A 26,154-nucleotide genomic window follows, 5' to 3' on the forward strand; every position below is an offset into this window, starting at 1 on the left:
CTGAAGAAAGATTCCTTCCTAAGTGTCCCTATTTCTTCCAACAGAAGAAGGGTGTCTAATGAGTCTGGGGCAGAGGTAGAAGTTAAGTCCAAGCCAAGTTTTTGTGTAGGAAGCCCAGGAGGGAGACAGAGGGGGAGCATTCAGGCTGAGGAATCTTGGACAAAGGCCGGGAGACTAGAAAAGGACAAGAGGGGATCTACAGTTAGGTGTATACACACAGCTGCTGTTTTCAGCAGGTAGAAGACAAATTGCAGGCGAGGGGGGCTGGACAAATTGCAGGGCCTTATGGGCCACTTTCAAAGTTCGGGCCTCATTCTGAGTCATTCAAGGATTTATTCAAAGTAAACTGGTGAGGAGTTCCTGTTGAGGCTCAGTGGAAACGAATGTGACTAGCATCCAAGAGGATGCAGGTTCGATCCCTGGCCTCACTCAGTGGGTTAAGGATTAGGTGTTGCTGTGAGCTGTGGTGTAGGTCGCAGTCGGGCTCAGATCTGACGTTGCTGTGGCTGTGGTGTGGGCCAGCAGCTCAGCTCTGATTTGACCCCTAGCCTGGGAACCTCCATATGCCACAGGTACAGCCCTAAAAAGACAAAATAAAAAATAAAATAAAATAAAATAAAATAAAATAAAATAAAATAAACAGATGATATATCTACTTAGCTCTAAAGGCTGTAGGCCTCTGCCTTCCTGGATCTTAGTTCCTCGCAGGGACCAGTGCAGAGCCATGCCCCCCAACCACCACACTTGATGTGTGATCCCCGATAAGTTTAACCTCTGGGCTCGGATGCTTCACCTGTGAAAAGGTCATGGGGATGACAATTTCATCACCAAGCTCAGCATCACCTGGCTACCTGCCAGTAATGCAGGTTCTCAGGCCCTGCTGATCAGATGCTCTGTGGGTGGGCCTAGCAACCTGCCTGTTGTTAAGCCCTCCAGGGGATGCTGACAGACACAATAAAATTGTGTTTTCTGCAGTTCCCGGGTAACCTAGTGGTTAAGGATCAGGTGTTGTCATTGCTGTGGTTCAGGTCATTGCAGTAGCAGGGGTTTGATCCCTGGCCTGGAAACTTCTGCAAGCCATTGGCATGGCCACAAAAATAAATAAATCAGGTGGTGGCCACACTAGCTGTGAATTACTTGTTGGAAGCATCTAGGTTTTCACATCGGCAAGCATGTGGAGGAAGTAGCTGTGTCTGTGGGTCTGCCTCACTGAAATCAGTGTCTCCTCAGCTGTTCACAGACTTTACAGATGGTAAGACTCACCTTAGACTTTTTTTTATACTTCTTTTTTATTATTATTTTTTTTAAATAGTTATTTCCCCAATTCAGTTTTTTTTCTACTATACAGCATGGTGACCCAGTTACACATACATGTACACATTCTATTCTCACACATTCTCATGTTCCATCCTAAGTGACTAGACATAGTTCCCAGTGCAACAGAGCAGGATGTCATTGCTAATCCATTCCAAAGGCAATAGTTTGTATCTATTAACCCCAAGCTCCCCAACCACCCCCCCCTTTTTTTTTTCATTTTTGGCTGCCCCAAGGCATATGGAGTTTCCAGGCCAGAGATCAGATCTGAGCCACAGTCATGGTCTAAGCCACCAGGTCTGGGTGGGGGATCGAACCTTCGACCCAGACACTGCCAAGCCCATTGTGCTACAGTGAGAACTCCTCATCTTAGACTTTTTTTTTTTTGTCTTTTGTTTTTATAGGGCTGCACCCATGGCATATGGAAGTTCTCAGGCTAGGGATCTAACTGGAGCTGTTGCTGCCAGCCTATGCTACAGTCACAGCAACACCAGATCCAAGCCACGTCTGCAGCCTACACCACAGCTCATGGCAGCACCGGATCCTTAACCTGCTGAGCGAGGCCAGGGATCAAAACTGCAACCTCATGGTTCCTAGTCAGATTCATTTCCACTGGGCCACGACGGGAACTTCTAGACATTTTTAATTAAAAAAAATTCTAGACCTCCACCCTATGGGATCTCAGAAACTCCAGAAAATTCTCCAGGCTTGCATATGGGTTTTTTGTTTGTTTGTTTTTCCACTGCAGCATATGGCACTTTAGGACCAGGGAACAGATTTGAGCTGAAGTTTCGACCCAAGCCGCACTGTGGGGAGATCCCTAACCCACTGTGCTGGGCTGGGGATTGAACCTGTGTCCTAGCGCTCCCAAGACATCACTGATCCCGTTGCACCACAGCAGGAGCTCTGTGTGTGTGTGTGTCTATGTGTCTGTGTGTATGTGTTTGGCCTCACTGATGCAAGTTCCTGGGCCAGAGATTGAACCCTTGCCAGAGCAGTGATCTGAGCCATAGCAGTGACAACACTGGATCCTTAACCTACTAGGCCACCAGGGAATTTCTTTTCTTTTCTTTTTTTTTTTTTTTTTTTTTTTTGTCTTTTCTGAGGCTGCACCCATGGCATATGGAGGTTCCCAGACTAGGGGTCCAATCAGAGCTGTAGCCGCCAGCTTATGCCAGAGCCACAGCAACTTTGGATCCGAGCCGTGTCTGCAACCTACACCACAGCTCATGGCAACGCCGGATCCTCAACCCACTGATCAAGGCTAGGGATCGAACCTGCAACCTCATGGTTCTTAGTCAGATTCATTAACTACTGAGCCACGACGGGAACTCCAGGAATTCCTGATTTAAGCTTTTAAATGGAAATTTTACTGAGATTGTTGTTGATTCATGGGCAGTTGTAAAAAATAATACAGAGAGTTCTGTATACTTTCTTGGTTTCCCCCATGGTAACTTTTCCATTAAAAAAATTGTGGCAAAATACACACAACAAAAAATTTACCATTTTTTTTTTCTTTTTAGGGCTGCACCTGTGGCATATTGAAGTTCCCTGGCTAGGGGCTGTGAATAGGAGCTGCAGCTGCTGGCCTACACCAAAGCCCAGTGGTACTGGATCCAAGCTGCATCTGCGACCTACCCTGTAGCTCTTGGCAATGCCAGATCCTTAATCCACTGAGTGAGGCCAGGGACTGAACCCGCTTTCTCATGGATACTAGTTGGGTTCTTAACTCACTGAGCCACAATGGGCATTCCAAGGACAGTTCTTTAGAGACTTTTTTTTCATTTTTTTTGCTTGTTAGGGCCACACCCACAGCGCATGGAGGTTCCCAAGCTAGGGTCTAATTGGAGCTACAGCTGCCAGCCTACACCACAGCCACAGCAATGCCAGATCCGAGCCTCCTCTGAGACCTACACCACAGCTCATGGCAATGCCAGATCCTTAACCCACTGAGTGAGGCCAGGGATCAAACCTGCAACCTCATGCTTCCTAGTTGGATTCGTTTCTGCTGCGCCATGGCAGGAACTCCCAAGACCATTTTAAATTATAGACTAGTGGCATTAATTTCATCCAAAGTGTTGTGCAAACATCATCACCATCTATCCCCAGAACTTTTTAATCCTCCCAAACTGCAGCTCTGTCCCCATTAAACACTCACTCCCCATCCCCCCCTCCCAAAGCCTCTAGTAACCTCTATTCACTTTCTATCTCTATTAATTTATCTGTTCTTGATAGCTCATATAAGTGGAATTATACAATTTTTGTCCTTTTGTGTCTGGCTTATTTTACTTAACACAATATCCTCAAAGTTCATACATGTTGTAGCAGGTGTCAGAATTTTCTTCCTTTTTTTCTGGCAGAGCTTGTGGCATGTGAAAGTTCCCTGGCCAAGGATAGGACCCAAGCCACAGCAGCAACCCAAGACATAGCAGTGACAATGCCAGGTCATTAACCTGCTGTGCCACAAGGGAAATCCTGCACCCCCCCAGCCCCAGCTTTATTGAGATATAACAGCCTCAGAGAGAACTCCAGATGTGATTAAAGTTTAAATCAGACTCAGGACGCTGAGGCGAGTGATGACCCTCCATCACATGTGTGGGCCTCAAGCAATCAGCTGTAAGAGCAAAGAAAAATTCTCCAGACTGCAGAACAGAAATCCTAAGTTTTTGGCCTGCTGCCTATGGAATTCAGACTCAACACTGCAACATTCACTCTTCCCTGAATTTCCAGCTGTTGGTCTGCCCTACAGACAGGACTTGCTGGCCTCCACAGTCATGTGAGCCCATTCCTTAAAATAAACGTCCTTTCTTTATCTAATAATTATGTATATGTGTGTGTGTTCTCTTTCTCTATGTATGCATACTACATTTCTCCAGTGAAACAATCAATAAGATGTATAAATATGTATATCCAACATCCTATTGATTTTGTATCTCTAGAGAACCCTGACACATCCTTTAAGCCACATGGAAAATATGAGAAACTCCCCCCTAATAAGCCGACAGATACAAGATGTAGACATGAAAGCATAGACTCCAAGACTGGTACAACCAACTGGGAACTGTATTTTCACCACGTGGGGGAGTGATGCTGCAAACATCTAATCTTCCATCCACCACTTTGCATCCCCAGCACACCCTTCCCCACACACCACACAAGGTGGGAGGAGCAGCTACCATTATGCCAGACAGCAGATGGGGAGGGTGACTGCACCTGGACATGTGAGATGAGGGGTGGAGACTAAAGAGATGGCAACCTTCTCCCTACTGGCAACTGAGAAGCTGGGGGTGGGGGTGGGGGGAGTAATATGAAGCCTCAGGAAGCATCTCGTAAACTCTGATTCCATGTGAGGAGAGGCACTGTGGATGCTCCTTCACACTCTCTTCCATGCACCAGGCACTTAGCACTGTGCAAGGTGCTGGGGATGCATGGGTGGTGGAGACCACAAAGCTTATGTTCCAGTGTGGAGAATGAGTCTCGTGGAGAGAAATCAACTGGGAATGCGGGAAAGGCTACTGGCAATATTACACAGATCCTCTGGGAGACGGAGCCACACGTGTCAGGAGCACATGGGCAAAGGCCCTGGCACAAGAATAGTGAGCGAGGAGGCTGGTGGTGGGAAGGGAATGAGCTAGGAGAAAGGCAGTGGGAGACGCAGCCTGGGAGGCAGCAAAGGGCCTACAGGTCCCTGTGGTGACCAACTTTGCTCTTTTAAATTTCTTTACTTTTTTTTTTGTCTTTTATCTTTTTAGGGCTGCACCCGAGGCATATGGAGGTTGCCAGGCTAGGAGTCTAATTGGAGCTACAGCTGCCGGCCTACACCACAGTCGCAGCCATGCCAAATCCTTAACCCACTAAGCCAGGCCAGGGATCGAACCTGTAATCTAATGGTTCCTAGTCAGATTTGTTTCCGCTGCACCACGACGGGAAGGCCCCACAAATTTATTTACATTTTAATTTTTTATTTTATCTTTTTTTTTTTTTTTTTTTTTTGCCTTTTCAGTGGCATGCAGAAGTCCCTGGATCAGGGATCAAACCAGTGCCATAGCAGTGACAATGCTGGATCCTTAAGTGCTAGGATGCCAGGGAACTCCTGTTTACATTATTTATTTATTTATTTATTTATTTATTTTAATTTTAATTTTTTTTGTCTTTTGTCTTTTTGTTGTTGTTGTTGTTGTTGCTATTTCTTGGGCCGCTCCTGCGGCATATGGAGGTTCCCAGGCTAGGGGTCGAATCGGAGCTGTAGCCACCGGCCTACGCCAGAGCCACAGCAACGCGGGATCCGAGCCGCGTCTGCAACCTACACCACAGCTCACGGCAACGCTGGATCCTTAACCCACTGAGCAAGGGCAGGGACCGAACCCGCAACCTCATGGTTCCTAGTCAGATTCGTTAACCACTGAGCCACGACGGAAACTCCCACATTTTTATTTTTATTCTATCCTATTCTATTATATTATATCTTTTTTTTTTTTTTTCTGGTCTTTTTAGGGCCGCACCTGCGGCATATGGAACTTCCCAGGCTACTGGTTGAATTGGAGCTGTAGCTGCTGGCCTATGCCAGAGCCACAGAAACGAAAGATCTGAGCAGCGTCTGTGACCTACACCACAGCTCATGGCAATGCCAGATCCTTAATTCACTGAGCGAGGCCAGGGATCAAACCTGCACCCTCATGGATATTAGTCAGGTTCGTTACTGCTGAGCCACAATGGGAACTCCCTGTTTACATTTTTAAAATAAACTTTATCTTATAGGGTAGTTTTAAGCTCACAGTAAAACTGAGCAAAAGGCACAGTGTTCCCATATACTCCCTTCCCCCATACACGGAGAGCCTCCCCCACTATCAAAGCCCCCCCACCAGAGTGGTGCCTCTGGAGCCAATACTGACACATCTTCATCACCCGGAGTCCATAGTTTACATTACGGTTCATTCTAGGAGCTGTACATTTTATGGGTTTGGACAAAATTATGACAAGCATCTACCACTGCAATATTAGGCAGAGCTGCTCTAAAAATCCTCTGGGCTCTATTTATGCCTTCCTCCCTTGGAATCCCTGGAAACCACTGATCTTTCTACTGCCTCCATAGTTTTGCCTTTTCAAGAATGTCACAGAGTTGGGATCATACAGACCATACATGAGACTTTTCAGATGGGCTTCTTTTACTTAGTCATATGCATTTAAGGTCTTTCTATGTCTTTTCATGGCTTGATAGCCCATATCTTTTGAGTGCTGTATTGTTTGGATGCATTACAATTTATTTATCCACGCCTCTACTGACGTAGAGTATGCTTTCAAGTTTTGGCAATCAAGAATAAAGCTGCTAGGGGAGTTTCCGATGTGGCTCAGGGGAAATGAATCTTAACTAGTATCCTTGAAGATGCGGGTTTGATCTCTGGCCTCGCTTTGTGGGTTGGGGATCTGGTGTTGCTGTGAGCTATGATGTAGGTTGTAGACGTGGCTTGGATCCCGTGTTGCTGTGGCTGTGGTATAGGCTGGCAGCTGCAGCTCCGATTCAACCCCTAGCCTGGGAACTTCCATATGCCACCAGTGCACCCTAAAAAAAAAGCAAAAAAAAAAAAAAAAAAAAAAACCCAAACAGAATAAAGCTGCTAGGAGTTCCCTGGTTGCTCAGCAGGGATCTGGCATTGTCACTGCTGTGGCTCTGGTTGCTGCTTTGACATGGGTTTGATCTCTGGCCCGGGAACGTCCATATACCATGGGCATGGCCAAAAAAGCCCAAAAAAATATTATAATGCTGCTAGAAACATCCAGGTGCAGATTTTCAACTCTTTCAGGTAAGTATCAAGGAACGTCTCTGCTGGGTTATATCGTAAGAGTATGTTTAGTAAGAAATGGTCAAACTACCTTCCAACTTGACTGAATTATTTTGCAGTCCTACCAGTAATGAATGAGAGTTCCTGTTGCTCCACATCCTCATCAGCATTTGGTGTTGTCAAAGGTTTGGGATTTCTCCCTTTCTAATAGATGTGTAGTAGTATCTCATTGTTTTTTAGTTTTTGGGTTTTTTTATTTTTTGTCTTTTTCGGGCAGCGCCCCCTTCATATGGACGTTCCCAGGCGAGGGGTCTAATCAGAGGTATAGCTGCCAGTCTACGACACAGCCACAGCAACACCAGGTCCAAGCCCCATCTGTGACCTACACCACAGCTCATGGCAACGCCGGATCCTTAACCCACTGAGCGAGGCCGGGGATTGAAGGCACAACCTCATGGTTCCTAGTCAGATTTGTTTCCGCTGTGCCAAGAGCTCCTCATTAACACATGATGTTGAACATCTTTTCATATGCTTATTTGCCATCTGTATATCCTCTTTGGTGAAATGTTTATTTGGGTCTTTCATTTTTTGTTTTTTGATTTGTGGCTGCACCTGCAGCTTACATATGTTCCCTGGTCAGGAAGGTCTTGTTTTTTTGTGTGTTTTTCACTTTTTTATTTTGGAGTTTTAAGAGTTCTTTGTATATTTGGATAACAATCCATTATTACGTCTTTTCAAATATTTCCTCTCAATCTGTGGTTTGTCTTCTCATTATCTTGATGGTTTTTGCCTTTCATTCTTGGCAGGATGGGAGCTATTGGAGGGTTCTGAGCAAAAGCGGGACATGATGGAACTGAAATTTTAACCCTTATTAAATACCCAAATGATAGTGCTTTAGAGGCACTTTTCTGGTGATCCAGGGTAACGTCCACTCAGGAGATAAACATTTACAAGTCATTAGCATGTAGATTTTTAAAAAATGTGAGAGTCATATAAAATTAAACATTTATAAATGAAAAATTTAGTCATATTTAATACATTCACAGCATTGTGTAAGCATCATCTCTATCTAGTTCCAAAGTATTTTCATTACCCCAAAATAAAACCCTCTATCCATTAAGAAGTCACTCTCCTCCTACCCTCAGCTCCTGGCAATCTGCTTTCGTGTCTCTATGTATTTGCTTATTTTCGGTATTTGAAATAAACAAACTTGGAGTTCCTGTAGTGGTGCAGCAGAAATGAATCTGACTAGGAACCATGAGGTTGTGGGTTTGATCCCTGGCCTTGCTCAGTGGGTTAAGGATGCAGCGCTGCAGTCGTGTAGGTTGCAGACATGGCCATGCATTGCTGTGGCTGTGGTGTAGGCTGGCCCTCGCCTGGGAAGTTCCATATGCTGCGGGTGTGGCCCTAAAAAGCAAAAGCAAAAGCAAAAGAAATAAACGGACTCATACAATATGTGGCCTTTTGTGTCTGACTTCACTTGCTTAGCATGTTTTCAAGGTTCATCTATATTGTAGCACATATCATGATTTCACTCCCTTTTATGGCTAAATGTTCATCAAATGTATACACCACAGTTTATCCGTTCCTCTGTTCGTGGATATTTGGTCTGTCTTACTAACCTTTTGGGTATTATAAAGAGTGCAGCAGCAATGAACATTTATTTACAAGTATTTGTTCAAATACCTGTTTTCCATTCTTTTGGGTAGATACTAGGATGTAGATGATTTTTTAAGGCCATGAGACTGGAGCCAGGAGGTGAGTGTAGCAAGGGGACCAAGGTCTGAGGTCAGTGTGAAGTGGGAGAAGTTACAAAGGAGCCAATGATGGGGTGGGAAAAAAAAAAATTTATGGTGTCCTGACAACGACTTGAGGAGATTGCCTAAGGAGGGAATGTGTCTACTGTGGCCAACAGACCCAGGAAGGCGAAAGTGAGAATTGACAGGTAGGTCCCTGTGCCCAAAAAGGACTCATTTCAGTGGGGGACAAAAGATCCAAAAAGAGCAAGTTGAATGGACACTAGAGAGGACCTAAATAAACAGATACACCATGTTCATGGACTGGAGGATTATAGTTAAGATGGCAATTCTCCCCAAATTGATCCACAGATTCAATGTAATCCTGATCAAAATCCCATCACAATTTTTGGTAGAAACTGACAAGTTGATTCTAAAATTTACATGGAAATGCAAAGGATCTACAGTAACTAGAACAATTTTTAAAAAGAACAAAGTTGGAGAACTACTTGATTTCAAGACTTACTCTAAAGCTACAGTAATCAAAACAATGTGGTCTTGGGAGTTCCTTGGTGACCTAATGGGTTAAGGACTGCCATTGTCACTGCTATGGTGTGTATTTGATCCCTGGCCTGGAAACTTCCATGTGTTGTGGGTGGGCACAGCCAAAAAAACCAAGTGTGTTCTTAGCATAAGAGGAGACATACTGATCAATGAACAGAACAGTTTGGAAAAAGACTCACACTTTCTGCCTCAAACAATCAACTGAATTTGATAAAAAGTGCCAAGGCAATCCAATGAGGAAGTGGACAGTCAGGAACTACTGAAATATTTCCTATGGACAACAATGAATGTCAATCTTACCTTATACCATATACAAAAACTAACTCAATGTATCATAGACAGAAGTATAAGTGCTAAAGGCTTCAGTTTTGCTTTAAATGGAGTTTCAATATATGTACAACCATAAACCACTGGTCCACAGGATTATTCCCAAAAGACATCTTGCCATTAAAATAGAACTCTTAGAAGGTTCCTTGTGGGTGGAAGGGGTTAAGGATCTGGCATTGCTGCAGCTGTGGCTCAGGTTGCAACTGCGGTATGGTTTCAATCCCTGGACGGGGAACCTCCACATGCCAAAATAAAAACTCAAAACCAGCAGTTCCTGTCGTGGCTTAGTGGTTAACGAATCTGACTAGGAACCATGAGGCTGCAGGTTCGATTCCTGGCCTCACTCAGTGGGTTAGGAATCCGGCATTGCCATGAGCTGTGGTGTAGGCCGGCGGCTACAGCTCCAATCGGACCCCTAGCCTGGGAACCTCCACATGCCGAGGGCGCATCCCTAGAAAAGATGAAAAGACAAAAAAAAAAAACAAAACCCCACAAAAAAACCCCAAAAACCACACACAAAACAGGACTCTTGATCCTTCCTTGCCAGAATGTCTGTGTCCCAGAGTCCCAGCTGCAGAGAGGAAGTTGGAGTTCACACAAGGCCCTCTTTCTTCACCTCTCAGGTCCACTTTAACTTTTATCCTTTCTACCTCCCATTTTTTTCTAGCTCTCTCTACCTCCGCTGCTTTCTCTCTAGTGCAGGCCCCAACCTCTCCACCCTGGACAGCTGCAGAAATCTAAGGGGATTCTCCACTTGCTTTCCTTGCCCCACCTGAGCCAGAGCAGCCATGGGATACTCCTGATTAAAGCCCTTCAACTACTTCCCACTGTGCTCCAGAAAAATCTTGAGATCCTCACCATTGCCCACAAGGCCCTGCTCACAGTGGCTACTGCTGACCTCCTCCTCGCAGCCACACAGGCCACCCTCTGCTCCCACACTCTTTCCCTCTTCAGGGTCTTGGCACATCCTGTTTCTTCCACCTAGTGCCCTCTTCCTTTGGGTCTCGGCATACAGGTCTCCTCAGAGATCTAGCTGATTCCTCAATCCCAGGAAGAGTTATGATCTCAACACACCGTGGGCTTTTCTTCCAGTTCACTTAGATTCTAATATTGATGGTATTAGTGCCATCAATGGACTGTCTGCTTCAAGAGTTGGAGCCTGCCTACTGGGTGCATCACTGTGGGCCTATGACTAGCTCAGTGTTTAGCACGTTGAAAGTACTTAAGAAATATTATCTGAAGATGCAAACTATTACATTTAGAATGGATCAGTAACAAGGTCCTCCTGTATGGCACAGGGAACTATATCCAATCTCTGGGGATGGACCATGATGGAAAATATTATCAAAAAAACAAAGTATATACATATGACTGAGTCACTTTGCTATACAGCAGAGATTGGCACAACATTGTAAATCAACTATAATTTCAAAAGAAATACATAAGATAATAACATAAAAAAAGAAGTACTGAATGAATGAGACCAAAGTTCAGATCCCATTTGCCCATTAACTGTGCACTATCCAACATCATGAACTAAGATTTGAGAACTCCCAGGTGGCATGCTTTCACAGATTCCTCATAACCAACCTGTGGAGGTGAGTGCTGTTACTGTTTCCATTCTACAGGTGAAGAGAAGGAAGTGCGGATGAGTCCAATAAATTTGCCTGGCGTCCCCCAGCTACTAACAATGGAGTCAAGTTTTCAACCCAGGTCTTTTTGATGTGAGCTGGAGATCTCAACTGCTGCTCTTTGCTGCGAGGGACTCACTTTGGGCTTGGAATGACCCAAAGACCTGACACAAAAAATACACTCTCAAGAGACATTCTCCGTTAACCTTTCAATAATAAAAAAAATTTTTTTTTTCTTTTTAGAGCTCCTGGGCTAGGGGGTGAAATGGAGCTGCAGCTGAGGCTTATGCCACAGTCATGCCAACACCAGATCTGAGCTGCATATATGACCTATACCATAGCTCAGCTTGGAGCAATGCAGGACCCTTAAACCACTGGCAAGGCCAGGGATAGAACCTGCATCTCATAGATACTATGTCTGGTTCTTAACCCAGTGAGCCACAACTTGAACGCCTAAAAAAAAAAAAATTTTTTTTTTTTTAGGGCCACACCCACAGTATATGGATGTTTTCAGACTAGGCATGGAATCAGAGCTGTAGCTGTTGGCCTACACCACAGCAACACAGGATCCAAGCTGTGTCTGTGACCTGCACTATAGCTCAGCAATGCAGGATCCTTAACTCACTGAACAAGGCCAGGGATCGAACCTTCATCCTCATGGATGCCAGTCAGATTCGTTACTGATGAGCCACGATGGGAACTCCCTAAAAAAATTTTTTAAACTGTCTTGTGGGGGGGTGGGGGTGGCACACTACAGTAGATGCTGGGTATTCACTAGGGACTAAAATTGACAACATCATGCCATTTAAATTGAAGAGAAGGATGCTGTACAGCAGAAACTGACAGGATATTATAAATCAACTATAATAAAAAAACTTAAAAAGGTACCCAAGAAATGTGAAGGAAAGGGAATGGAGGCAGTGATCAAAGAGGAGGCAAGACTGGTGGAGGTGGTAAGTCAACTGAGACCTGAAAAATGAGGAAGAGTGGGCCTGGGAGAAGCAGGGATAGGGACAGTCACAGGCTGTGGGACTTGACTTTGGGGAGCATTTGCTCAGTTGTGGGGCTAAATGAGGTGGGGCTGGAGATACTTTAAAAACATAGAGGAAGCCGCCTACAAGCTCTAGGCCTTCATACTTCTAACAAGGCTCTCTCCCTCACTGCTTTTACTACTGGACTCAAATGTCTTCCCAACGCGGCCTTCCCTAGCTGCCGCTTTAAAATTTCCACCACTTTTCATGTCTCCATTTCAACACAGTGTATTTTATATTTTACTTGGTTCTCTTGCCTCGCGCCTGCCTCCCCCATTAGATCATGAGAGCCACAGCAGCTGAAATTTTATGTCCGGTGCCGCAACTCAACAGCAAATCAATAAATATCTGCTAATTAATAGCCTTACATAGGCTCTGCACAAAAGACAGCCACAGTCCGTACCCGTCAGACTGCCCAAAGGGCACCACATCCCCCCTACCAAGGATGAAAACGGTTCCTAAGTTCGCCCTTGACCCGGAGGCCGGCTCTGCTCATCTCTGGCCCAGCCTCCCCGCCTCTTCCCCTCAAGCACTGCCTTGCATCCTCACTTCCCGGTCTCAGGGCCCCTCTGCCACCCCTTCCCCAAAGACCCTGCCGCCATCCAGTCCCATCCCCCAGCCACCCACCACCACCATCACTACCACCACCACTACCGCCGCCGCAGTGGCGCCCGCTCTGCGCATGCTCGGAGCAGTGGCGACGCACGACGTGCGGAAGGCGAAGAACCACCCCCATGCGCAAGCGCAGGCGCGTCCCGCACAAAGTAGGGAGGTGCGTCCGGGGCGCTAGCTCTCTCTGGCCCCGCCCCCTCCCCACCCCACCCCCGCGGCCGACACGCACGCGCTCTAGGAGCGGAAGGGCGGGCGGGCACGCGCACGAGACCGGGCGGGCGGCGGAAGCGGGAGAGGCGCTTAGTGGTGGGGGGGAGGGGAGGTGACGAGTGCGCGCGCAGCGGGGGCGCGGGTGGCGTGGGGGGGGCGGCCGAGGCCGGCGGGCGCGCGCGCGAGGCTTACCCTCGCTTGGCGGCGGCAGCGGCGGCTTCTTTGTTTCGTGAGAAGAGGCGAGACGCCCATTCTGCCCCCGGCCTCGCGCGGAGGGGCGGGGGCGGCGCCAGGAAGGCGACGGCACCGGCGACTCCCGGTAAGGAACGCAGATCGCGGGGGGAGCGCGGCGCGGGGCTTGGGAGGACGGTTTGAATGGAGCCGGGGTTCCGAGGGGGGAGGGGGCCGCCGGCGCCCGGAGCAGGGCCGGGGTACGGCGGCGCCCGAGGGTCAAGACGCCTGGCCTGCACCGCGCGCGCGGGGAAGGCCACAGTGCATCGAGGCCGCGGCGGCTACAGTATCCGCGGCGGGTGGGGTGGGGGCCCGGGCCGCGTGGAGGCCGCGCGCCCCTCGCGCGCGCTCTCGCCGGGGTCGCCGGACAAAGCTCTTCGCCCAGTCGGCGGGCCACGGGCCCGGCCCCCATCGCGGTCTCAGCTGCGGCTATAACAATAGCCAGGCGTCCGGGCTATTCTGGCTACGTTGTAACGGGTCCGACTCGATTGTTGCCTTTTAACAAGGCTGCGGTCATCGCTCAGTAGGAAAACCCCCAGATATGTCCAGCGTCGCCTGGACATGAACATTAGCAGCACAATTGGTTTAGATGACCTAAAATTTCATTTTTAAAAAGTCAATTTTAGGTTTTCAAGGCAAGGTAAATAACTCTTTCAGCCCCTTGTAAAGTAGTGACTCCAGAATGTTTGCCTTAAATCGGAGGATCCGCAGCTAGTCGGGAAGGACCGGGAGAACTGCTGTTGAAAGCTTTGTTTTAGTTTTCCATCCTTTTCCCTTCCTCGCAATTGATTTTCCAGATTAACGCTTTTATTTAAGATGTGGATCTTTAAGGAGAAGGTGTTTTGTGCCGATCTTGAAGACTAGCCTAGGTAGCCACCCCACGCCCCCACCCCCAGTGAATCCTTAGGTAAAGTAGGGAATAATGTTAGAACCACTTCCTAGGAATTTGAAGTAAGTTTTCACTTTCAATTGACAGACTGGAGTTGGGTTTGATTTCTGGCGTTGCTGGTTACTTAGCTATGTGACCTTAGGCAAATAACTTAATTTTTCTGAACCTCTTAGTTTCCTCATTTGTGAAATGGCAATAATGCCACAAATGGAGTTGGTGAAAGCCAATAAAATGGTTCCTGGTTAGAGGGAAGCACTATTTTGTTGTTCAGTCCAATCTCCTCCTTTATTGTTAAACAAAAGTTTGTTGAGTCCCTACTGGGTGTTAGATGATTGGAGGTTGGATGCCTTGGGAGCCTCTCCAGCCTTGTAGGGGAACAGGTGGTAAATGTGGGGACTACTCCCCTTGGCCTGTCATGTGAGAGGAACACAGTGGATGGATGCCCAGTGATGGGAGTCAGAGATTAGGGAGGTTGCGTGGAAGAGGAGCCTTTACTGAGGATCAGGGAGGATGTCCAGGTTGCATTTGACCATCTGGGACCAGTCATTGCTCCCCTCTGCTATTCTCACATCACCTTGATCCTTTCTTGTGTAGCAGTTATCTGGGTTTGTAATTACACATCTATTCTTTTCCAAGGGCCATCAGAGCTCTCACAGCTCTGTCTCCCTGATCTCCTGAAGCACGTAGTAGGCCCTTAGCAGCCATTTGTGGATGAAGAGGAGGGTGTTCAGGAGGATTGAGTGAAGCTGTGTGTGAAGTGCTTGGCCCACGACTGAAAGTGGGTTGTAGGCGATAAATGTTAGTTGTTGGAGGGTTTTTGTTGTTGTTTTAACTTTCTAGGCCATTGTTTCCCAAACCTCATTCCCCCAAAAATGAAGATGTAGGGCTGTGGTTAATATGAGGTGGTGGTGTGGAGAGCTAGTTCTGGAATCAGACCTCCTGGATTTATACCCATCTCTTAATCCTAGTTTGACCTCAAGCAAGACACTTAACAGTAGACTCCCCTCTTGTGAAACAGGTACGATAGTGGTGTCACCTCAGAGAGTTATTGTGAGAGTTCAAAAGACAGTGTGGGAAGTGGCTTACCATCTGCAGAGCCTGACATGTAATGAGCCCTCAACTTATTGGTGTTTATATTATTTATATATATGTAAATTAGCTGTATAAAAAAACTGAAAACATAATTTAGAGTCATTCTGTATTCCAGAAATCCCGGGTTTGATGTGCTGGTTATATATATTTTCCTAATTTTCTTTAAAATCAATGCATACATAATTGTGACAATAATAAACATTGCTCCACATGCCACTTAAAATCATTTTGTGTCCAACCCGTCAGGAGATGGTGATCTTGAAGGTTTTTGAGCCCAGGGGTGGTTGTGAGCTGACCTCACCAGAGCTTTAGCGGGGGGGCAGTGCAGTGGTCTCCAAATTTGTTGTCAGTGAAAAGCACTTCAACAGGAACACATATTTATTTATTTACCTTTTTTACCTCTTGTGGGTCCTCAAACGTTGGGTTGTAACCCCACACCAGCTCCATGTCCTAGCTCTTTGTGATGTGGGAGACGGGGAGGGACTGGGTGTGTTGGGTGAATGTCTGGTGAGAAGATTTTGCCAGTGGAGAAACTGAGGTCCAGAGCTCTCCAGTCAAACATCCAGGTCTGACGCCTAGCTTTGCTGCTTCCCTCTTGGTGCCTCAAGGAAATAGGGGTGACAGTGCCTGGCGCTTTGTAAGTCCTCAGTCATCAGGGCTGCCATGGCACAGAGGGCACTCACATGTACCATAGAACACAACATGAATGGTGCTCCCTTGAGTTGTACTAGAAGTAGCCCAGCCACGCATTCCACATTCATGTAGTGAAATGGCTGGGGGTTCAACCTGAAACAGGCAGACAAGGGCCCTGTCCCTCATTTGGGGGCAGTAATAGTACCCAGCTTGTAGGATTGTTGCAAGGACTAAATGACAGCAAAATGACAGACGACAAACATACTGTGCTTAGGGCAGTGCCTGGCACAAAGGGCTGAACAGTTTGTAGTTGTCATTTATTAGGATTCCTACAACATTCTAGTGGGTCGAAATACAGACTATATTTTTGCCCCATTGTAATAGTTATTTTTTTTTTTCACAGTGGTAGCAAAGGAATTATGTCCTTCATTTTCTCCTTACTAGTTTACAAGTTGTATGCTCAGAGTTCCAGCTATGGCACAGTGGGTTAAGGATCTGGCATTGCTGCAGCTGTGGTGTACGTAGGTTGCAGCTCTGGCTCGCACTCAGTCCCTGGCTGGGAACTTCATGTGCTGCGAGTGCAGTGAAAAAGGAAAAAAAAAAAAATTGTATGCTCTGCAATTTCACCATACGGCATTGGAAAGAGGGAAGTGTGGTGGCATGGGTTTTGAAAAACATCAAATGCTCATTTTTCATTTCCCACATCTCATAACTTGCAACACTGATGGGAACACTGAAGGGAGAATTAAAGTTTTTTTTTTTTTTCTTTTTTTAAATTAAAAGCATGGGCAAAACCTACTGTAAAAGGGAAATAATAGCTGTGGGAATATTGGGGGAGAAATGTCTGGGGGTGAATACATCAGAATTGAGTTGAGGCCAGGTGGAGCTGCCATGGCTGTCGACCTTACAGGTGTCATCCCTAAGAAGTATTAAGCTCGTTGATATGATCAGCGATATCTCAAGAGTTTTCTGTTAGCTACACGCTGCTGATGCAAATTTTGTAGGACATGGAGTCAACCTGCCTGAGAAGGTCACACTCCACTCACCTTCCTGTACATGAAAGGGCCTTAAGGGAAGTACCGGGGGTAGCTGGGTTTCTTGGGAGAGTGGATTTCACACGGCAGAGGAAAGGAAAGAGATGGTGTATCCAGTTCCCTCAGAGAAAGAGCTTTCTTTTGAAAACAAGTAGCACAGCATAAACCTACTCCTTTCTGGAAACCCAGTCTGGTTTCCAGAGTGTCATTTTGAGACTGTTGTTACTTTGCTAAAGGGCCATGTCTTCATTTGTGCATTGGAACACTTGTCACTGGGAACAGTCTGAGTTTCATTCAGTGTGAAGTTCGCCAGTAGTACAAGAGTGATGAGGAGGATGGGCTTTAACATGGCTCCTTGGGGTGGTTTAAGTTCTCCTTTCACTGGTAGGTCTCGCCCTGCTGGTTCAGGAAGCAGGTGGCCAAGTGGCAGTTGCTCTTTCACCTGTTACAGTGAGAGACTTGAGGGGGCAGGGTTTGATGTGTACCACCCTGATTTGCCCCCAAAGTCTCCATCAGGTGGCACGATGGATGTCTCCTTGTCCTAAGGGGGACGCTGAAGCACAGGAAGCCCCTGGAAGTGCCCTGGGAACGGCATCTGGCACTGGTGACGGCCGAGTGCTGCATCCGATCACAACCTGGATAGCTCGCTTGCTCAGTGCCCCTGACCGCCTCCTTGGAACACCCCCTTGGAGGCTCCTGCCTTTGGAGTGCTTCTCTTTACTGCACTTGGTGCTCTTCCAGGCTCTCCCCCTCTGAAAGCTTCTGATCCTCTGCCTCAATCAGTTACTCAGACATTGGAGTCAGACAGACTTGAGGTAGGCAGGACTCTATTCCCTACATGACTTGGCAAACAACCTCTCTGAATTTAAAACCCCTTGACCCTCCCATAGTCTCCACTTGGCACCTATGGTCACCAGTAGTGAATGAAGGGATGCAAGATGGGGCTGAAATTCATCCTGGCCGGGCTTTGCTTATCCTGGTTTCAGGGCTGGTCTCCCTCAAGGAAGGGACACCTTTTCTATTTCAAATGGCGTATGTCAGCTGAGGCCCTGCTGGTTACCTTGGTCATCTTTATCCCTTCATTCTCTTACCCTCACATCCATTCCTTCAGCCTGTCGAGAGAAACCTTCTAAAACCATCTTCAGACCGTGTCACTGCCTTGCTCAGAACATTCCAGTGGTTTCCCATTGCACCTAGAGTAGACTTCTGCTTCCTCACCACTGCCCTCAGGCTTGTGATCTGCCCTCTCCACTCAGCTCTGACCTCATCTGCCTCCATACCCCTCTCTTCTGCTCTCTCCCGTCAGAGTCCTACCCCACGGCCTTTGCATGTGTTGGTCCCTCCGCCTGTCTGTGCCACTGGCTCCCGTTTTACTTCAGATCTCTGCTCAGATGTGTCCCCATCATTGAGACCATCCCTCGCCACTATGATTGAGAGAGAGCGCCTCCCTTCAGCTTCACTGTTAACCCTTAATTATTCATAGCACTTCCCAGTGTGTGACATTGTGTCATGTTTATTTGTGTGGTTGTTTCTGTCACTCAGTTGTTAGTCCCACCAGGCAGGGACTCTGCTGAATGCCCAATGCCTGGAACCCACTTCAGCACAGAGTTGGTTGTTGGTCAGTATTTGTGGTGACTGGAGGGCCTGTCTCAAGTGACACTTGGCAGGTACAGGTGCCACTCCTTTTGCCCCCTCGTGGCCGCTCTTGTGCTTTGACCAACACTGTTTTGGGGGACTTCTCCCCTGCCCTCTCCACCAGTCACACATCATGCTCAGTGTTGAGTGTATATCAGGCACCACAAAAGTCCCAGTGTTGTGCTCTGACCTCCATACAGTGGGGCTTGGTCAGCCTTAGCAGAGAAAAGGAAGAGAGTCTACCCGGGTTTCACGGGGAGCAGGGTCAGGACAGAATTGTAAAACTTGTTATGGTGACCTAATGTGTGTTTTAAACAGGTCACAGTGGACTCTGGGTCATGATTAAGAGTTTGAAAAACACCTGGGTAGGTAGGGTAGTATTTGTATACTCAAGTGTAGACGCTTTATCTCCCTGCTGGATTAGAGCTTGGCCTCCCGAGGGCAGAGGACTGGTCTGGTTGTCATCTGCCATGTTATAGATGGGAAGGTGCTCTTCAGTGGTTTTCACATGAATGAAATATTTAAAAAGGGCGGGGGAGAGGATTCCAATGAATAAAATGATGTATAATTCTGAGTGCTAAAAATAATACTTGGGAATAATTTGGCATATCTACCTTTTAGGTAGAACTGAGAAAACATTGTAATTTATCATCCTGACATGTTTTTTTAGTTTCTGAAATGTATTCCCTGTTAAATGTAGGGCAAGGTTTTGCTACTTAATTATATTGCAAGGAAAATTCCACAGAACAGCCAGCTTTGGGAGGGTTTTCTTAGTTGTGGAGAGAGGGAGAGAGTGCATGAGTGTGTGCATGAGTGTGTGTGTGTGTGTGTGTGTAGGGGGGGGTTTCTTAGTTGTGGAGAGAGGGAGAGAGAGAGAGTGTGCATGAGTGTGTGTGTGTGTGTGTGTGTGTGTGTGTGTGTGTGTGTAGGGGGGGAGAGTCTCATTTTGTAGTTTGAATGTAACAAATGGGGCTGGCTTTGCTGAAGCTATCCTGTCCTGAACCATCTGAGTGCAGGGTCATGACTTGACTGCTATGTAGCTGCTGCTGAAATGTGTCTTGGAACAAATTTCTCCACGCCCTAAAAACAAAGTAGCCGCTATCCTGGGGCCAAACTTAAGTATAATGCTGGTTTTTAGGCAAGATGGGGAAAAAAAATTAAAAAGTCAACCCATAATCTCAGCACATAGATTTCAGAGGGTCCTGATTGCCTATTATCAGCCCTTCCTGCCACAGTGGCCGGTCACCATGGTCCTTTTTTATTTATAAGAGAAACGCTAAGGGTGTTATGAAAGAAGAAACAGACCTCTGATCCTCAGGCAGTCTGGTTCCACATGTTGAACATTGACAGTGATTTTGGCAAAGCAGAAAGTAACACAGTCCCCAAATCCTTTCATCGTCCTCATTTATTTCCCACAGAGGCACTTCCTGGGCATCTTTTCTGGGTGTTTCTTTCCCAGATATTTTTTCTTACCTAGGTTTCTTGTTTTTTCCTTAAAAAGCATTTTTTTTAAAAAAATCTGTTTACAGAAGTAATAGGTGATTAAAACGAACACAAAAGAAAAAGCCCCAGAAATCTGTGATGTAGAAAGTGTAAGTTCCCCATCACACGCCTCCAGAGAGAGCCACTGGCTGCTGCTGACAGCAGTTTGAGGCATGTTTTCTTTGGGCTGGCTTCTATGCTCCAGTTAACACGCAGACACTGTTATTCTTAGCAAAATGGGGCTCGGGCCAAGTGCCCCTAACTTTGACCATATCTTCTTCTGGTTCATTTTGGACCATCCTAAGTGTCTGTCTGTATGCACAGAGCTACCTCATTCATTTTTAATGATGCTCTGACTTCTAATAGCATGGTTTGTGGGCAGTTCTGATTGTTTAGCAGTTGCAGGGGCAGGTTGGGGAGGGGGGGATGCTTTCTCAGAGAAATTGACAATACTTGGCAGAATCCCTTCCAGACCCTTTAGCCCCAGGAACTTGGGAATCAGTTTTCACCTCACAGCCTCCTGAAGGTCTTAGTTTTCACCAAGAAAAAGATTCTGGCCCCAGAGTTCTTTTATTTTTCCATCACATTCCTTTGGGCTACCTGCCCGGAATCCCAGGTTCCATTCCCTCCTTGCGGAGCCCCCAACCACACCTGCTCCCTGGGCCACATACATCCTGATTAGGCTTCCAGACACATGTGCTAGTGGCTTTGGAATTTGGCCCCTGCTTCCTCTTTTCCTTTGCTTTTCTCATCTGCTTAGATTTGAGATGTCTGTCTGGTTTGAGATGGATTTCTGTGTTGCACAGTCTTCCTCCCTTTCCCAGCCCAGACACCATGTGACTTGTCAGAAAGGGACTTGTTGCCAGAGTCCAGGCAGCACCAGGAGCCACCTGAAACCCTCTGAAGAAGCCTTAAGGAGTACCAGAGCGGGGCGGGGGCGGGGGCGCTTGACTGAAATTGTGAAGTCTTAGCAGGGGTGTTTGGTGATGAGGGAAAAGGGGTGTTCTTGCCTGAGATCTTACCCCTCTTCTGAAATTCCTGGCTGAGCTCATCTGCCCCCCCACCCCATACCAAAGCACATTGGTACCCTGCCCACACCCTCTCTGGCTCTCAGCAGGCCAAGGCCCACCCTTACCCCTAGGGAAAGGTTGGCTGGCCAAAAGGATCTTGATGGTGGCTGAGAACACCAGCTTTGTCCAGTGGAGACCAAGAGGGCAAGGCAGAGTTTGCAGTAGCTCAAATCCTGCCTATTGGAGTTCCAACTGTGGTTCAGTGTGTTAAGAACCTTACTTGTAACAGCTTGGGCTGTGACAGAGATGCGGGTTTAATTCCTGGCCAGGCGCAGGAGGATCCCGTGTTGCCACAGCTGCGGCTTCAGTGTAGGTTGTGGCTGTGTCTCAAATTCAATCCCTGGCCTGGGAACGTCCATGTGCCGAAGGTGCAGCTATTTGTGGGTTTTCGTGTTTGTTTTTTGGCTTTTTAGGGCATGTGGAAGTTCCCAGGCTAGGGGTTGAATTGGAGCTACAGCTGCTGGCCTACACCACAGCTACAGAAACACCAGATCCCTGACCCACTGAGTGAGGCCAGGGATTGACCCCGCATCCTTATGGATATTAGTTGGATTCGTTTCCACTGTGCCACAGTGGGAACTTCCCTAAGGTACAGTTATTAAAAAAAAAAAAAAAATCCAGGCGTTCCCATCGTGGCACAGAGGAAATGAACCTGACTAGGAGCCATGAGGTTGTGGGTTTGATCCCTGGCCTTGCTCAGTGGGTTAAGGATCCTGCGTTGTTGTGGCTGTGGTGTAGGCCGGCAGCTGTAGCTCTGATTAGACCCCTAGCATGGGAACCTCCACATGCCGTGGGTACAGCCCTATAAAGCAAAAAAAAAAAAGTCCTGTCTGTTGATTGTCCGTCTAGCTGCTTGTCAGTTTTGACAACTGGCCTTCATTTACTCAAGGCTGTGCTGGCCTTTAGGCAGCGGCTGCTCCTCCATGTCAGCAGAGCTGCTTTGTGCAGCCTCTGCTTCCTGAGGGGGGACGCAAGTCTGTTGTCCTGAGCACTGTGGGATGGCAGCGTTAATTGAAGTTTGTTCTGCGGGGAGGCTAAGCTTTGGAAGCAAGTCCTCCAGAGTGGTTACTTAACACATGACTCAGTTTACTCATCTCTGTGTGAGGAAAGGAGGATCTCAGGATTTAACCTGAGTGATGCTTTTAGGACAGTAGTGACCAGCCGTAAGCGACTTATGTGGGGGGCCTTTAATTTCACCAGCAGTGTGGTAGCACTTGCTGCCTGTGTGTGCCTTGCATGTGTTAGCTTCTGTGATGCAGCTGGTGACCCCTGAAGGAGGAACTGATCTCCGCTGAGAAGGAAACAGGATCAAAGAATCCAGTGTCATGCGATTGGCAGGTGGCAGAGGCCACTTTACGGTGGCCTTGGCTTTGTGACTCCAGCTCTTCTTCTGACCCATTGTTTACAGCAGCTTTATGTGTGCTAGTCAGAACCTGGGAGCACAATGCCATGAACAAGAGGATGGGCAAATAAAGAAGAATTGATGGCCATCCCAACAGTGTGGGTGACCTAATGATGAGCAGAAGTAAAGTGCATTACCCTGTTTTCAGATTCAGTAGCAGGTGAAACAAACCTACAGTGAGAGAGTTAGAAAAGAAGGTCTGTTGCAAGGGTGGTCGTGGCTGGCAAGGGGCCATGGGCCCCTTCTGGAATGTTGGAAGTGCTTTTTCTGATCTAAGATTCATGCAGCTGTGTGCCTAGGGTTAGGTTATCTTAGATATGCCAGAGCTTAGGACAAGCAAATAAACAAAATGCCCCTCCTCAGTACTACACTGAGGACTCGGGAGCCACTCCTAGCTTCCATTTTCTTGGTCTCTGCTTTCTGATGGTGTAGGTCTGCCCACAGGTGGCAGCAGCTCCTGGTGGGGCTTTTGACGGAACCCTACCTGCTTTGCCGTTTGAGACGCTTTTGATCTCCTTTACTGCCGCTCCCCATATGTGTCTGAACTTTGAGTCCAGAAATGAGTTTGCTGGTGGTGGCTCTGACCACATAGCTATTTCATTGCAGCCTGACCCTTCAGAGGTGGCAGCTTTTTGAAGCAAAAGCCATTTAAAAAGCATGTTGTGAAACTCTGTGCTTCTCAAAGGTGAACATTGCCATACGTGGGCACGAAGGTCTTATTCGATGCTCTTCATTGTCTTTTGTGAGCTGCTGTGTGTCACCGATGATGTTAGCGCTGCTGCAAGAGGAGACAGTTAGTTCTAGAGGTGCCACGTGCTTTGATGGGAAGAAGAGTGAAGGGCTAATGTTCACGGTAAACTGCTTTGAGAAGAGCTGTCATTCCAGAGGCACATCGGGCTTGTCTGCCTTTAGGTATGGAGATGGGGTGGGTTTTATTTTGCTTTCAGCTTCAGTTGGCTTGACCTAGAGTAGAGACTTCCAGGTGAGAAAGAAACCATGAGCTGCTTGCTGGATGCCACAGGCCCCTTAAGGAGGTGCAGGACTATTGCCCCTTCTCCCACCTCACAGCAGTGCTCTGGGGGCCCAAGAGAGGGCCCGTGGACACAGATGGCCTAGAAGGGAGCCAGAAGGAATCATTGTTCTCAACCCAGCCACAACCATGTCTGTATCACTCGGCTTCCCACCAGGACTGCGGTGCATCCTGCCCATAGACAAACCCCTGTGTTAGAGGTTTCTGACTCCAGAATCATTATTTTAACAAAGGTGATAGAGGGCACAGACTGCTGCCAAGTGGCAGAGCAGGCAGAATTCTGTTTCTGTGGCACGATGTGTGAATATTCATACAGAGCTGAATCAGGTCAGGTTTTTTTTTTAATTGAGGTACAGTTGCTTTACAATATTATATTAATTTCAGGTGTATAACATGGTGCTTCAATTTTTCATAGATTATACTCCATTTAGAGTTATAAAATATTGGCTGTCTTCCTTGCACTGTACTATATATCCTTGTAGCTTATTCATTTTTACATAGCAATTTGTTCCTCCTTATCCTCTATGCCCCTTCCTCCATCCTTCTTCCTGCTGGTAACCACTGGCTTGCTCTATATAGCTGGGAGTCTGTTTCTGTTTTTGTTTCATTCTTTTATTTTTTAGATTCCTCTATGTAAGTGATAACATAGAGTATTTGTCTTTCTCTGACTTATTTCACTAAGCATGATATCCTCTAGGTCTATCCATGTTGTTGATAATGGCAAAATTTCATTCTTTTTAATGGCTGAGTATTATTCCATTGTATATATATATACCACATCTTTAACCATTCATTTGTTAATGGATACTTAGGTTGCTTCTGTATCTTGGCAATTGTAAGTAATACTGCTGTGGGAGTTCTCTAGTGGCCCAGTGGTTGGGGGTTCAGCATTGTCACTGCTGTGGCTCAGATTCAGTCCTTGGCCTGAGAATTTCTGCATGCCACAGGTGTGACCAAAAAATAATGATACTGCTGTGAACATTGGGGTGTGTGAATCTTTTCTCTATCGTATATTCTTGTCTCCTTTGTCATAGATTAACTAACTGTAAGTGCATGGCTTTATTTATGTTCCATTGATACATGTGTTTATTTCTCTGCCAGTACCATACTATTTTGGTTACTGTAGCTTTGTAATATAGTCTGATGTCAGGGACCATGATACCTCCAGCTCTGTTCTTTTTTCTCAGGATTGCTTTGGTTATTCAGAGTCTTTTGTGTTTCCATACAAATTTTAGAATTATTTATTCTAGTTCTGTGAAAAATGCCATGGGTATTTCGATAGGTTTTGCATTGAATCTGTAGATTGCTTTGGGTAGTATGGCCATTTTGATAATATTAAGCCTTCCAATCTAGGAATATGGTATATCATTCTATCTGTTTATGTTATCTTCAGTTTCTTTCTTCAGTGTCTTATAGCTTTCTGAGTATAGTTTCCCAGGTCATTTTGAATCAGGTCAAATTTTGCATCCAGATATATGTCTCAATTTTTTTTTAAGTTTGATTTTTGTTTTCCCCCTAAGCTTACTGGATTTTGGATTTGTGGGGAAGGAATTATGAACAGACAGATTCTCCAGTATTCCTATAAGGTGGGAATAGATCCAGCACTGAGGTTCCTTGAGCTTCAGAGAAAATTGGGGATGCTGGAAGGATGGAGGAATGTTTTCTCATCAAATTGGGTCTGTTCATAGGCAGGTGGGTGTGACCACCACTGGTCCCTGCCCTGCTGAGATTTCTGATCCTCTGTCTTCCAGTAATTTAGTCATGAAGCTGAAATGAAGAAATTTGGGCTTTTGACCTATTATCCAGGAAAATAACCCCACCTTTCAAATGAACAGGTTTTTTTTTTAATGGTCTTTTGTTTATTTTTTATTTTTTCTTGTTTTATTGATGTATAATTGATTTACAAGGTTTTGATAATTTCTCAAATGAACACTTTTTTAAAAATTAATTTACTCTTTGACTGCACCTACAGTATGTGGAAGTTGCTGGGCCAAGGACTGAACCCTCACCACAGTGGCAGCCCAAGCTGTTGCATTGACAACTCAGATCCTTAACCTGTTGAGCCACCAGAGAACTCTGAAAACTTTTTTTTTTTAATCAAAAGAATTAAAAATGTTCCTCTACTTTTTCAAGATTTATCCTTAGAACCAGGAGAGCTCAGTAAAGTTTAGGGACAAAGAGGTTCATTCCCCAAACTAAAATGTCCACAGAAACAGCAGATCTGTGACATGCCAATAAGAAAGGGGCTGTTTAAATAGCTTGTGTTTCATCAGGACCACAAAACTTGGTGGAACTGCTAGAATTTGCATCTTGAAGACTTAAATGATGAAAAGGGTCATAGGTATGAATGATTCTCTAAAGAGAAAGCTTGCCTACCATGTTGCTGAGTAATTCTGTAGAGTGAATGTCTCTTTATGTGTAGGGTAGCCTCAAAGGAGAAGCACTGGAGCC

The 26,154-nt window shown here is 46.4% G+C and overlaps 4 protein-coding genes across 35 annotated transcripts in view; 1 reads left to right on the forward strand and 3 right to left on the reverse strand.

Annotated features, from left to right (window-relative positions):
• Positions 1 to 13,596, reverse strand: part of YIPF2 (Yip1 domain family member 2) — a 73,591-nt gene extending 59,995 nt beyond the window's left edge. For all 14 annotated transcript variants that reach the window (XR_014837626.1, XR_014837625.1, XR_014837624.1 and 11 more), the window contains exon 1: positions 13,398 to 13,596. The gene's annotated coding sequence lies outside the window, so the exon portion shown is untranslated. The remainder of the gene's footprint in view (positions 1 to 13,397) is intronic.
• KANK2 (KN motif and ankyrin repeat domains 2) overlaps positions 1 to 26,154 on the reverse strand; it is a 468,727-nt gene that overhangs the window by 247,593 nt on the left and 194,980 nt on the right. The window lies entirely within an intron of this gene.
• LOC146405498 (uncharacterized) lies at positions 1,269 to 15,652 on the reverse strand. The gene is made up of 2 exons (XM_085012960.1): positions 10,121 to 15,652; positions 1,269 to 1,839 (listed from the first exon to the last, which is right to left on the reverse strand). The coding sequence occupies exon 1, from the start codon at positions 13,846 to 13,848 to the stop codon at positions 12,820 to 12,822; it is 1,029 nt and encodes a 342-aa protein (XP_084869086.1). The 5' UTR covers positions 13,849 to 15,652; the 3' UTR covers positions 1,269 to 1,839; positions 10,121 to 12,819.
• The window catches only part of SMARCA4 (SWI/SNF related, matrix associated, actin dependent regulator of chromatin, subfamily a, member 4), a 92,977-nt gene continuing 80,211 nt past the window's right edge, over positions 13,389 to 26,154 (forward strand). For all 19 annotated transcript variants that reach the window (XR_014837586.1, XR_014837588.1, XR_014837585.1 and 16 more), the window contains exon 1: positions 13,389 to 13,524. The gene's annotated coding sequence lies outside the window, so the exon portion shown is untranslated. The remainder of the gene's footprint in view (positions 13,525 to 26,154) is intronic.

Source organism: Sus scrofa, chromosome 2, assembly GCF_054392235.1.
Source record: "Sus scrofa isolate SSC_HxYL_T2T_F1_AM1 chromosome 2, Sscrofa_HxYL_maternal_Yorkshire_Landrace_v2.0, whole genome shotgun sequence".
NCBI classification, from domain to species: domain Eukaryota; kingdom Metazoa; phylum Chordata; class Mammalia; order Artiodactyla; family Suidae; genus Sus; species Sus scrofa.

Coding starts and splice junctions, on each gene's coding strand:
- LOC146405498 (XM_085012960.1), bottom strand. CDS start 13,848: ATGGGGGCCGGGCCCGTGGCCCGCCGACTGGGCGAAGAGCTTTGTCCG.